We start from the raw sequence: 14107 nt of genomic DNA on the forward strand, positions 1-14107 counted from the left end.
CCGAGGAAGACCTCGCCTTCCTGAGTATCCCGTCATCGCCCGAGAACACGTTCCAAAAGCATATATACTTTGAATAATTGCTACAATGCATAATTCAGTAAGTCGCATCACTTGTGTTTGTTTAATTGCAATTCCCATGCAAAACGTTGCCAGCATGTGTAATTGCTCTACAACTCCATCAATTAATTTAGATATCTCCCTGATAAACTTTGTTTGTTTATAAGAGACGTCTATTATATTTCAGCCTCTCCTCGGTTCAGCGTAGCTTTGTGAAGTATGCTACCGTAGTGCTAGCTTCCCTGATGCCCAATGCTTCTGTTTCAATATCTTCGCTCCAAATTCTAAACTATTACCTCCTGACTGGTTTCCAGTACTTTCATCCCATGTGGGACACATACTTTAAATATTGAAAATATAGGGTCATACCTTTTGGGGGCGGGGGGGGGTGTAATTTATTTCTCCCGGTGATAAAAATGATAATCACAAGCCAAGGCAAATTCTAAAATACTCTGAGGAAGTGAAGGATGACTTTTGGAGGCCGAGGCAAGACACACCTTGAGCTGTTTCGACCCTCATCTTAAATGATGAATTTAGCGTCTCATCCTGGGACCAACGACTCATTAAAACATACTGGTGCTCTTGTTTCTCGGGGACTGGAAGCGAGTACATTTCGGCTCTCATCTCGGGACCAATGGCGGAAACCCAACTCCCACCCAGCCCCCCGGTTCATTAAAACCCATCAAACGCACCTTCCCAATCCACTTTTTGGGTCCTGGACAAATCTTTGAACAACACTTGGCTTGAGTGTAGGACTCCCCGGGGCGGCATTATGAAGGTGTAATCTTTATGCTATCTGTAATCGTTATAGAGAGCCAGAGACTGATGATAATGAGTTTCACCTGTCTGGAGAACAGAATGCTTATGAATCATAATGTAACTGATTGTCTGTAACAGTCCCCAGCCTATATTCTCACACAGTCCACTGGACAGATAGACACAATGAAGGGGAAAAAAAGAAAAGGAAATGCTTCAACTATCCACCGAAGGGTCTTATGCATCATAATAACCATGAGGATGATTGCAGCTCAATGCTTACTCCATAGTAAAATCTTGAAGTGTGGAAGACACACAGGCAGACGCACGGATGGACGGATAAAGGCGTACAGTGAGAAACAAATGATCCATCGGCTAGGCCCTCAGCGCCGGGCTCCGTTGACCCGTGTGTGTGTGTGTGAGAGGGATGCAGGGGGGCAGCAGTAAGACGGTGTGTTAAGAGGCTAAGCTGAGAGAGGGTGAGTGCATATCAACAAACCGCTCTTCACACACCCGCTTTTCATCAGCCCGCCTACCAGGGAGCTCCTCGAGGGCCCTCACCTGGGATACAAACACACACACGCACGCACTCACACACACACACACTTACACATACACATAGGCGCACGCACGCACGCACGCACGCACGCACACACACACACTTACACATACACATACACATAGGCACACGCACGCACGCACGCACGCACACACACACACACACACACACACACACACACACACACACACACACACACACACACACACACACACACACACACACACACACACACACATAGGCACACACACGCACGCATGCACACTTACACATACACATAGGCGCACGCACGCACGCACGCACACACACTCACACATAGGCATAGGCAAACACACGCACACAAACACACACACACAGACGCACACACACACACACACACACACACACACACACACACACACACACACACACACACACACACACACACACACAGTCCCTTGTGTTCTCTCGCTGCCTCCCCTTGTCATTACCTCCCTCTCTCTGACCTTTCTTCTTTAATGGTTCACCAGTCAGCCATTAATAACAAGCTACACTTTAAAAAGTATTCTGCATCACATTACCACCCCAAAAAATACTTGTTTTGTTCATTTGTCTTTGCCTTCCCCTCTCTTATTTGAAGCGAAAAGAAGATTGTATACCTTTTGCCTTGTTCGACTGAACACAAGTAATCCTGCCAGTCTTTAACTATGGTAGTGTTTAACCGTGGTCATGTCCCTCTAATACCTTATAAAATGATGCTACCGTATGAAGTGCTTAATATACAGTGGTACAACCGGCGCTGTCCTTGTTTACTAGGAATGTGTTCAAAATGGCCACAGATCAGCCAAGATTGGGGGCTCTTTATGGGCGTCACCATGGGTCTACTTCTGGTACCATGGACAGCACATTACATTGTCACTTAGACAATTTATTGGTTGGGCTCCCAAAAGTGTGGATTTCCCAGCCAAGATACTGTCTTGGCTGCCCCTGTCTCTTATTACTGGTATTTACAGCTTGTAGCTATATACATGGATCTATGTTAAACATGGTAATGTGTACCAGCTGTTATCTGCTGTGTACCTATGTTCATCACCAATCAATGTTTCCAATCAATCAATATTAGGTTTTCCACAGGCAACATACACACTGAATACAAATTTAATTTTCTATTAATATTGCTCACGTACTGAACTTTGTTCGAGCATGGCACCAGTCAACAACAAGACAAGGCGTTGACTTGGTGTAAAGTTAATTAAAGATGGTAATTTTCTTAGATAGACACATCAAGGGCTAACCTAGTCATGTTTTGATTCCTGAAGAGTGGCATTTCCTGAGATTAAAGGTTTGCCGCGTACACTTTGATGATATTGAAATGAACGTGTATAGACCACAAGTCCTTTTATGTGCAAATAACTGATTAAATCAAGAGATTTCTCCATTTTTTACGGTAGCCCATGCCATGCTTCTTGGCAGCCATTTTGTATAATGTCTCATGATGTTTCCATTGGCAGGATTTACCAAAGCAATGTCAACCTTTGTATTTCGTGCCAATAAAACCAACTTTAGCGAGAGAGAGAGAGAGAGAGAGAGAGAGAGAGAGAGAGAGAGAGAGAGAGAGAGAGAGAGAGAGAGAGAGAGAGAGAGAGAGAGAGAGAGAGAGAGAGAGAGAGAGAGAGAGAGAGAGAGAGAGAGAGAGAGAGAGAGAGAGTCAGAGAGAATAACAGTGGTAGGTTTAATCTTAACAATTCATCAGTTATAAAAAAATATAACAAAACCATGGAATTTGTCTGCACTGATCCAAAGCTTGGAGATATTTTAGGTTTAAAAAACACATTGTACAAACTAGACAACAAAATGTGAATCAAGGAAAGATAATGCAGCTTCTGACACCTTTTCTAACAAAGGAATTAAGATATTCGATGCAGAATACACTGGTAGCATACCTTTGACTTTTCATGCTTTTTCTTGCGTTTCTGTTTTACTTTATTTGTTGTTCGGCTCATGTGATTTGTTCTATTTTGAAGGAGCATGTAAGCTACCTATCTCCCACATAAGCCCAAACTTACTAGGATATACGATCTAGGACGACATCCATCGCCTATAGTATCCATCCAATTAATTGTGTAGAATTTGGAGAGATGCATCAGGCATAAGGGAATCTAGTTGTACATACCCTGACTGCCCTGAATGCCCCCTGACTTTATCTGACTGCTGTCTGGGTTAAAAAGGTGCTTGGGAAGACGACAAGGCCAAATACATCGTTGGGAAAAAACGGTAAATATTAACCAACTCATTAAACTCCCTGTGTATCGAGAGAAACTATGCAAAACATTCAAGGTTAGCTCGCCCAGCTAAGGAAAGGCATTCGGGGAGACCAGCGTGCACTGTGAATCAGAAGGTTTCCTTAAGGAGTCCATTGCCAGGGCTGGGGCCTCGCAGGACCCATCAGAGGACCACAGTGGAGGGAGACAGCGGCATCTCATGCAACCAGCAGAACAAAGCCCACAAGTAAACTCATGGCGAACTCTGTGGGCAGTAGCCATTAGCTGGGAGTCCTCCCGATCAGGGCAGGGGGGGGGGGGGGGGACGATTCATTGTGAAACATCCCCACATGGGTTGCAAATGTTCTTCTTTCCAGGGCCTCCTGTAAACTCTGTCAAGCTGAAAGCTCATGGAGCTCTTTAGGGCGTCTCCACCCCAGTGTGACTCCCTCTCGGTTCCAGCCCCACTTCCAGACGCACTCCTAACAGCCTCCTGAACACACCAGCGTCCCCCCCCCCCTACAGCGCAGTGTAAACACCATTGACTAACGCCGTGGAGGCTCATGCCGCACTAAGCAAAACTGAACCAACAAGCAGTTATCGTAGTAGCAGCATTCTGGACAAAGAACCATCGGAACGAGGCGTTCTCGACCTAGGAAGTCCCACAGACCGCGGCCGCCAGGGCACGACGTGGGTGGGGTGATTCAGCTCATTGTTTCAGAGACCCAGTTGTCTCCCTCTACTGACAATCTCGACAAAAACACTCAATGTTTTTTTTGGGGATGAAACAGCAGGAGTAGGCTCGGAATGAGTTGGGCGGTACAACGCGAATAAGCTAGTCATAATGCAGAATTAGCAGTATGCAATTATTATTTGTTAATCTCTTGTTTGCCACCAAACCACCAGAGAGCAGTTCATTGTCCTATCGTCTTTCTTGACATTTAAGCGAAATAAGCATATCGATGCGTTTTTAAAATCAGGAACACAATGATAATCCTCTTGCTTAAGATTAATATGACTTTCTTCTTAAACTCCACTAAAAGTGGACAGCTGTTGGTGCAGTGTACACTATCGTCGTGCCGTATGCTTATGTCACATTATGAGCTTAATAAAAACAACACTTCAGTCTCGTACAGGGTTCGACCCTGGAGTGCATAGGGTAGAAAAACACAAATCTTGTTTTCCACTCCGGCTGCACGACGGGGACTACTCCCACGCGATCGGGGCTCAATTTGCAACCATGGCTCGGTCCGGATCCTGGCGGAGAAGGTAGTCATGTACTCAAACACATTTTTCTCCCCCGAAAATAATTCCCGCTCTGTTTCACAGTCAGGTTATTGAGCTCCCCCCTCTCTCCACATCTTTCCAATTAAATCAGTGAGAGATGAGGGCCTGCATATATGTACGTTGTGTGCCCCCCCCATCCCCATCCCATCCATTCATAAGAGAAGAATTGGGGGGGGGGGGGGGGATGCTCTGCCTTCCACCCTTACCCCGGTCCATGTAATCCTTCCCCCCCCCCCCCCATGGACTTACCACGGGACGATTATGCGACTGCTGGTTCTGAGCGAGTGCTTTGACCCTGAGGCGGTACATAAGGAAATAGGTGGGATCCCACCGTGGTTCCCCCCTACCCCCGGGTCAGTGGGGGGGGGGGGGGTTGGGGTACCGATAAGTACCTAGGCGACACCTGGGTGGCAGCCGTAGTCACCGGCTCACGGCGCCGATACGCTGGCGTGCGGCGGTGGCGGCGCAGCGTCTCTCTCCGGAGGCGCGAGCGACAGCGACGGGTGTGATAAAGAACGGGAGGAAGCTGCCACCGTTAGACCGCCTCGGGTAGCAGGCGCTGCTGAGAGGCAGCTCTCCCCCCGGCGGCCCCTTCAGTGTGAACGCACACTGAAGGACACTGGGTTTATCCGTCGCTCCCAGTAAAGGGGACAAATCGGGTGGGTAGCAACTGGGATGATCCAGGGCTTAGGCCCGCGTTTTGAGTTCCAGACGCTGGACTGAAAATGTGTTGAGGTAAATGAGACACGTGTTGGGATTGTGAATCGTCGGCTTTTCCCCGTGAGTGATGGAAGTGGTGGGATCGCGATCGCCTCGACGGGGATCTCTGTTCGTATCGTGTTTGTGCACATGCTCGGTCGACACTTAAAAGCGGGACGCACGGTGAGCTTTGTGTAAATATATACACTTTCATCTAGTTAATTAATATTCCTAATTAGAAAAAGGGTATTTTTTTTCACTGCCTAATTATACTATTATGAAGAAAAAAACAATACAGTTTTGTAATTATGGGCAGTGGTTATTTAGCCTTTTTTTTTATCAACAAGATGTGGTAGATTGTGACATTTTGTTGGTCAATATAATGGAATTAATCTCCCCCATGTTCCCCATTATTATGCTGCTTTGGGATGCCTGCAAGCAATTGGGGCCTGCTTTTGTTTTCTCCTCTAGCACAATAGGAACCAACTGATTACTGTGTTTGTCTCTCCTTCCTCCTCCCAGTCAGTCAGAGTGGTCTCGCGGGCGACGTCTGTCCAGATCCTGGACTCCCGGAGTACGGGAAGAGGATGGGCTCCAACTTCCAGTGAGTTGTCTCTTCTTTCTTTCTTTCTTTCTTTCTTTCTTTCTTTCTTTCTTTACTGCTTCCTTGTTAAGAGCTATATTCCTATACTTAAAGACTCTTCCTTTTGCCCGGCTGTCAGAATTAAGTCACGTGTGAATTTCTCTGTTTGTCTTTGGTTGTTCTGTTCTTTGGTTTCTGTCTTTCCCCGCTTTACCTCGTCAGAAGCTATGTTCCTCATTGGAAACACTGTTTATTGCACTGGGGTCTGAATTTAGTGCTGGGGCTGTGATGTGCAGATGGCGGAGTTTCATTACGGGACATCAAAGTGGGAGATGAGTCACGGACATTGTCCAGATCCCTGTCTGAATTTGGAGATCACATGCATAATAATGCAATGTGTGATTGATGAATTAACTTTTGCCTCTCATATATTCTCATAGAAATAAGTGCATCCGATACATTAATCCTGAAAAGGTGGTTCCAAAGCACCAATGCAATTTGGTGCTTTGGAACCACCAAACCAGTATGCTATTTTGCATAAATAATAATACCTATGCATATGTATGTGTGCTAAAATGGAGCTTCATTCTCCTTTTGCAAATATATTTACACATACATATGCATATATTTATATAGGCAAAGGGAGTATAAATATATATATATACATATATATATATATAGTGATAATGTCTCCATCTTCCCCATTATTAACTTCACACCATTAGTAAGCATTGCCACACATCAGCAGTAAGTCCATTAGATCAAGGTCATTACCTTGCATGTGCTTGAGTGTGTGCATGCGAGAGCGTCTCATCCAATCACCATTAAGCGACGTGACACAGAACACAGACCGGCGGGGCGCCGTGTTGAGACCCACTTTGGGAAGGGCAGGGTAGTGACGGCAGACATCGCTCGGCCCGGTTAATAAGTCATTTCAAATAACCTTTTATAATAGAAAAATTATAGTGTTCTAGGGGTGGAGCAATTTTGGCCACTCCACATGTTAGCGAAAGTATCCCACCTGACGGCCCATGACAGCTTTCTTAGGAAGTGTTGGGCTGTTGCCGGGGCCAAACTGCGGCACTTGACAACAGGGTGGAGCTCTGAGACACACACACACACACACACACACACACACACACACACACACACACACACACACACACACACACACACACACACACACACACACACACACACACACACACACACACACACACACACACACACACACACACCAAGGCAACAACACAGTGCAACGCATAGAAAATGTTTTGGCAGGTTGCGGACCGCTGTGCGTGTCAGTGGGGTTTGTACATAAAAACCTCGTAGACGAGAGATCCTGCGACATTCGGCCTGCATTTCTCTACGCTGCTTCTATTTGTTTGACAGCGGGGGTGTGGTTGAGAAAGAAATGGGGAAATTTAGATTGAAACGACTTTACAGAGGGGATGGAATGATCTGGAAAAGGAGGAGTGTGTGATGAAAAGGATTAAAGAGGAGCATGGCTGGGGGAAAACCATGTACAGAGATGTGTAATAATAACACGCGGTAATTAATTCACCCCTTATGACACTTGCGAGGCTCCACTGGGAATCCAAAAGAGAGGGATAAAAACAGAACATTAAATACTTTATACAAATCGTTGTTATAAATATTTTATTATGAATTATTATTTTACGATTATAATAATAATAATTATTATTTTCTCTGGTATAGAGGTTTATCCTCTCCATAAAAAACAACACAAGTCTACAAGCGCGCCCTGTTTTTGATGTTTATAATCATTGGAAAGCAGTAATAGCATTTCTTCCTGCAGGTCTCTGTGTGTGTGTGTGTGTGTCTGAATAATTGGTACTCTTTTAATGGTGACGTGTCCTTGTGATGCAGGGTCGGCTCCAGTGTGCAGTTCAGCTGTGATGACAGCTATGTGCTCCAGGGCTCCAAGAGCATCACCTGTCAGAGAGTTACTGACACCCTGGCTGCATGGAGCGACCACCGGCCCATCTGTAGAAGTAAGTCCTCCTTCATCCCCTAAAAGGCTGTGGTTACACAGATGTCCGCAGTACATATCTATATACCCACAGACACAACTGAAAGGATCCTGGAGAAGGGAGCCCCAAACCCTCTTCCTACGACTCAGTGACTTCACTCTATGTCGCGTTGGATATGTGTGTGTGCTAAATTACTACTTAGTCAGTAGTAATTGTCTGTTTACCGTGTGTTAGTTGTCTATAATGATCTGTTTGTATGCTGTACTTGTAGATGTAAGTCCTGGTTCAATTAGGACAACTTCCTGGTTAAACCTCTAAATGATGTGTTAAGAATTTAGCCATGTTGACATATTTATCTGTATATGGTTATTTTTATCTATTAATGTATCTATACAAGTAGGTTATGATTGCATATTCATTTATGTATTGGAGTCCTGCTCATCTCTTTAAACATAGGAATACGTTCTGTAAGATACTATGTGTGCGTGCGCGTAGATATTGGAGAGTCTTAATGTATTGAAAATACTTTCTATATTTGTTGATGATACATCATTGTTTGTTTTTCATATATTGTCTCTATTGAACAACTAATTAAGTGAGCGAGAATGTCAAAAAGGCCCACAGTGTGTGAGTGCCTGCGTGTGACTACGCGTGTGCGTGTGTATGTGTGTGTGTGTAGGTGTGTGAGCGAGTGACAGAACAAAGAGCCATGGGTTTTAGCGGTCCATGTCTGGTGACAATACCCTGTTGGTCTTATTGCTCGAGTCACAAGGCTGACAGCTAGACCCCAACACACACACAAACACACACACACACACACACACACACACACACACACACACACACACACACACACACACACACACACACACACACACACACACACACACACACACACACACACACACACACACGCGCATTAAAAGCCAGTATCCACAAGGACAATGTCACACCTCCTCCATAGATGCTTATTCCCCTACAGCTGTGTGTGTGTGTGTGTGTGTGTGTGTGTGTGTGTGTGTGTGTGTGTGTGTGTGTGTGTGTGTATTAGCTTGACAGGCAGACTGTCTGTGTGTTCGGACACATACTGTAGGGTCTCTGTCACATCACATTAGTGTGTGTGTGTGTGTGTGTGTGTGTGTGTGTGTGTGTGTGTATGTGGGAGAATGGGCTGTATTATATATATCTTTCCTAACTGCTGGAACCTGGTTGCCTTCAAGACAAGGCCTATTTCTGACAGTGAGGAACCGACAAAGGACAGATGGGGTGGGGGAGAGTCAAACTGAAAGGGAGATTCAAGTTGGAAAAGGGAGTTGGTATACGATAAGATATGAATACAAATGAGGTGCTTTTGAGAGTATTTCATCCTGACATTGTAATTGGTGAACCATTTTGTACGTGTTCAAAAACAGTCTTTAATTGTCTGCCTAACAGATAAATGGGCAGACATCCGTGCAGACAGACAGGCAGTCTGAGCAGGCCTGTCTGTCAATATCACATTGAACAGGGGATATGAAGAGGTTACATTTCAACTGACTCTACTGTATCGCGTTGTGCAAGCTTTCTCCAGGGATTCAAACCCACAAGCCTTTTTTTATCTCTGCAGAGACTTTACTGTTAATTAGAAACCGGCCTCTGTGATGAATCAGGTGTGTGTGTGTGTGTGTGCGTGTGCATGCACATGGATTCCGAAATGTGTGATTGCATGTGTAGAAAACAACACAATATGTTTGTGTTTGCGTGCGCGTGTCCACGTGCAAGTGCACACCTAGGTGTTCCTCTGTGCGTCTGAGCTAGCTTCTAATTAACACACAGACCAGTCTCGTTTTTTCTTTTTCCTTTTCCCTTTCATTTTCCCACTTTGCCTTTAACTCTAATGCCTTACGTTGCATCATTAATTTCCCCATGCATTACAAAGTACCGCATGTAATCTATATTTGTATGCTCTTGATTATTCCTCCATCTTATCCGTGTTCTCGCTTCCGCCAGGTATTTCCCTTATTGCTTGCTCCCATTTGTTCCCTTCCATTCGGCCGCGGTCTATTTATTCCCCCTTATTTTCTCCATCTCTTTACCATTCTCCTCTCTCTAATGATAGCCCTTGCCTTGAGCTAAGTTGTTATGCTAAATAAAGGGCCACTATATGACGGGGAGAGCACCCCTTCTCCAAACTTTGGGACACTGGCTATTGACTAAAAGAGAGAGGAAATTGAAAATGTCACGGTAGCTTCTAAATATTACGACGCCTGTGGGAAAAGTTTAAAGGGGAGGTTTGACAAGAAAACACTGACTTCACGGCAAATATTCCTTTAAGGCAATAACACACAGGCGCTTTTATGAGCCGGTGTAGATGTCTCCTATTGCTCTCAGTACAAAGTGCACTACCAGGAACAATTGTGGCATGGAAGACAGTGCAAAGGAAATAATGAACCCTTTAAACACTGTGCTGGAGTGTGTGCATCCAAAAGGGGGAAACCATAGTGGTAGAGAGACTGATTGGACAATCCATAGAAAAGGCCCAGAAGAAACACACATTTCTGCTTTGAATTGAATTGCCTTCATGTGACCTCCTTCTCGATATAGTGAATCCATATACTTCTGGTGTGCTATCTGTGCCCATTCTAAGCATCCTGTCAAGAAAGCCCCTGGGGTTTGCAGAATGGTTCAGAATGGATTGTGTACTTCTCAGGTGCCTCACTCTCATGACCACTTCGCAACTCCAGATAATATACCCAAATGTTCACCTTTCTTTTGCTAGGAAAAAATCGGGTGAGGTCCCTCGTTCGCCACTTGTTGTTGCCAGATGTTTTTTCATGCCTCTCTCAAATTCTTTCTCCATGGAGTCACCTAGGGTGCTCCTGTTGCAACCTGGACTCGCAACAGATATTTTCTGGCACATTAAGAAACCAATCTGGACCGATTCCTCGCTCTCCTATTGCCTCATGTCTGACGAAAGGACTACAAGGCTGAACATCCAACTTGGCAGCAATGTGCACTTGAACGAGTTGCACTAATGTACACTTCAACATCACATCAACAACAATCGCCCTGCTTCATTTTGAGATCAGCTATGGGGTTTCAACCCAACTCTCTCTTCCAGGGAGCTCCCACATTGTATGACGGGGGTGGAGTCCCGCTCCACCTACCTTCTCTCTGAACGTGTCCTACTCCGACTGGCTATTGGGGAGAGGAGCGGGCGCACCACACCAGCCAGAGTTACCAACCTCTCCTCCACAAGGACGAGTCCCAACTGTGAGGCACCCAGCTGGAGGCTTCAGAGTGCCCGCCACTCTTTGCCTCACACACTTGGCAACTCTAGAGTTGGCCTCTTTTCAAGGATGTTGCTTTCGGATCCGATGCTGCTTGTGGCTTGAGGTTTCGGGCCTAACTATCCATCTAATGGGTACCTTTCAACACCCCTGCTCCTGCGGCTCTGAATCCCACACCCCCAGTGAGCTTAGGCCCAACTGTCCCTGGGAGACACTCTCTCCCGCCAACGTCCAGAGTGCCTAGAGCGGCCTCTGGCTAGCCGCTCGCCTAAGGGGCATTTCACAAGACCCCTGTGATCCTTCCTGCTGGTGGTGGGCCGACTAGTAGAGATAATTAATAAAGGACTATCTTATCTTATCTTATCTTAGAGCAATCATGACTAAAGCACATTTATTGTTTCTAGAGCACTGCAAATACTGGACACTGGACACACCTCTATTGCTTAAAGACAATACTCAGGGTGAACTAACACCCAAGTAGGAAGTGACTAACCAGAAAATGCCTTAGCAGTTCTGAGTGTTTCCCCAAGCTGGAAGGAGCTACATCAAGTGATGCAGGCCATGCACAGTAAATCCTGCCTAGAAAAAAAAGGTCAAAAGATATATATCCATATGATATTTTTAGTTACCACGTGTTTGATCATATATTCTGCCGTGGGCTACGACATAATTTACTCAACCAGCAGACATATTCACAATCAAACAGGTGTTTCATACATAATCCATGTCTACCCTCACCAGAGCAGGCCAAGCCAACATCTGTGTGTGTGTGTGTGTGTGTGTGTGTGTGTGTGTGCGAATGCTTGTGTGTGTGGTCCTCGTGTGCGGTGCGTGTGTGCGTCCGGTGCGTGTGTGTGTGCGGTGTTTGTGTGCACGCCCATATGCGTGTTCTTAGTTTATTGGTGAATGTCTGTGTTAACTAGTAATTGTATGACTTATTCTGGCTTATTTCTTCCATTGCCAATGTGCAGGGGAAATGATGAGGCCATCGATCTTGCTTTTTCCCCGCAGCTCGGACCTGTGGGAGTAACCTACGAGGGCCCAAAGGAGTCATAACATCGCCCAACTATCCGGTTCAATATGAGAACAACGCACACTGTGTGTGGGTCATTACCGCCCTAGATACGGGCAAGGTGAGTTTATCTTATTTATTCTGTGTTGCGCGACTCTTTGGCTCTTTCTTTTTACACACAAATCGGTCTGTGGTTTGTTCATATTGTATTCATGAATGGCTGGAGTTTTGAATACACCGGACCCCTTCTCCTGTGGTCCATCGGATACAGCCGACATATTAGGAAATGCTTTTATTATATTATTATATTATTCAGTAAATAATATCGATGTCTCCTGCATAGATGTGGAGGATAAATTCAGTGACAAACATTTACAGATTTCTTTTTAAATCTGACAAATTAGTTGTTTCTTTGGTAAAAAGAAAGCTATCGAAGACCATCCCGAAATTCATCACGTAAATTGACGCAGATATGTTTTCAAGGCACCGGCAGTGATAATCGGATAGTAGGACTTATTGCAGGTACAACGTCTTTGCTGCAAGGAGTCAGCAGCAAGCCATTAGAACTGCTCGTTACCCGTTTCTTTGACAGAGTTTGCGGGAAGACGGAGTAGATAGCAATTATTTCCATCTCATTTTACCTCATTAGAAGTTAGAAAGCAAGGTTTAGAACTTAAAAAATAACAACAGAAGGGGGTAAAAAAATAAATATCGCTCACATAAAACCCCCCTTTAAGGCCCCTTCAGAGCGATCCTACCACGCACATTTTCTTCAAAATATTGATTGAGATTCTCAGACCTCGTGTGAGCATCAATCGCTATTCTTTTTTTCCCTTCCCTATTTTTGTCAAGGAAACTTTGTAGTTTAGTCATTGTTGTCTCGTTGTCGTGAATAATGTATGAGGCTGCCGCACAAGCTATGCTAATGTTCGGGTTCTCCGGCAGTCCTGGTCCTCCCCCTACCAAACCGTGACATGGCAAAATGTTCATGGTGTCACAACAGGTCACCGTCCTCCCTCTCCTTATAAGGTTTGTTCATGGTGTCACAACAGGTCACCGTCCTCCCTCTCCTTATAAGGTTTGTTCATGGTGTCACAACAGGTCACCGTCCTCCCTCTCCTTTTAAGGATTGTTCATGGTGTCACAACAGGTCACCGTCCTCCCTCTCCTTATAAGGATTGTTCGTGCCAATGCCTCTTCTTTTTTTTTGATGCCGATACTCATTGCCATTTTGAAAGGACCCAATCGAGTTGTAGCAACGTAAAATCCTAAATCCACACGTAACCTAGGCTTTGATTTGCAACGTATGAGAAAAAGCTGTGGCTTAAAATACAATGTCGCTCCCTAATGACAAATCATTTTAAGATGAATTATTAAACAATGACCAAAAAAGAAACAACATAATAACTAGCATTCAATTGCTCCTATACTTTAAAAATGGAGGCGGCCATTGCAAACTTATGTGTCGTTGTACAAGAAGAAATGGCTCATAATAATAATACTAATAATCAAAATAATACTGAAATTATCACATTGGATTTAAAATGGAAGGAAATAGACTGACCACACAACAACCATTTATTTTCCACTGTGATTCTCTGTCTTTCTCTCGCTCAACATCTCTCTTCCCCTCTCTCACCCCCTCTCTCAC

At 44.9% G+C, this 14107-nt stretch overlaps 1 protein-coding gene across 1 annotated transcript in view; it reads left to right on the plus strand.

Annotated features, from left to right (window-relative positions):
* Positions 1-14107, plus strand: part of LOC132471834 (CUB and sushi domain-containing protein 1-like) — a 210665-nt gene that overhangs the window by 83520 nt on the left and 113038 nt on the right. Inside the window, 3 exon segments of the mRNA XM_060071151.1 lie at positions 6121-6202; positions 8072-8196; positions 12456-12577. Of these exon segments, the coding sequence (XP_059927134.1) occupies positions 6121-6202; positions 8072-8196; positions 12456-12577 (329 nt within the window).

Source organism: Gadus macrocephalus, chromosome 14 (assembly GCF_031168955.1).
Source record: "Gadus macrocephalus chromosome 14, ASM3116895v1".
NCBI classification, from domain to species: Eukaryota; Metazoa; Chordata; class Actinopteri; order Gadiformes; family Gadidae; genus Gadus; species Gadus macrocephalus.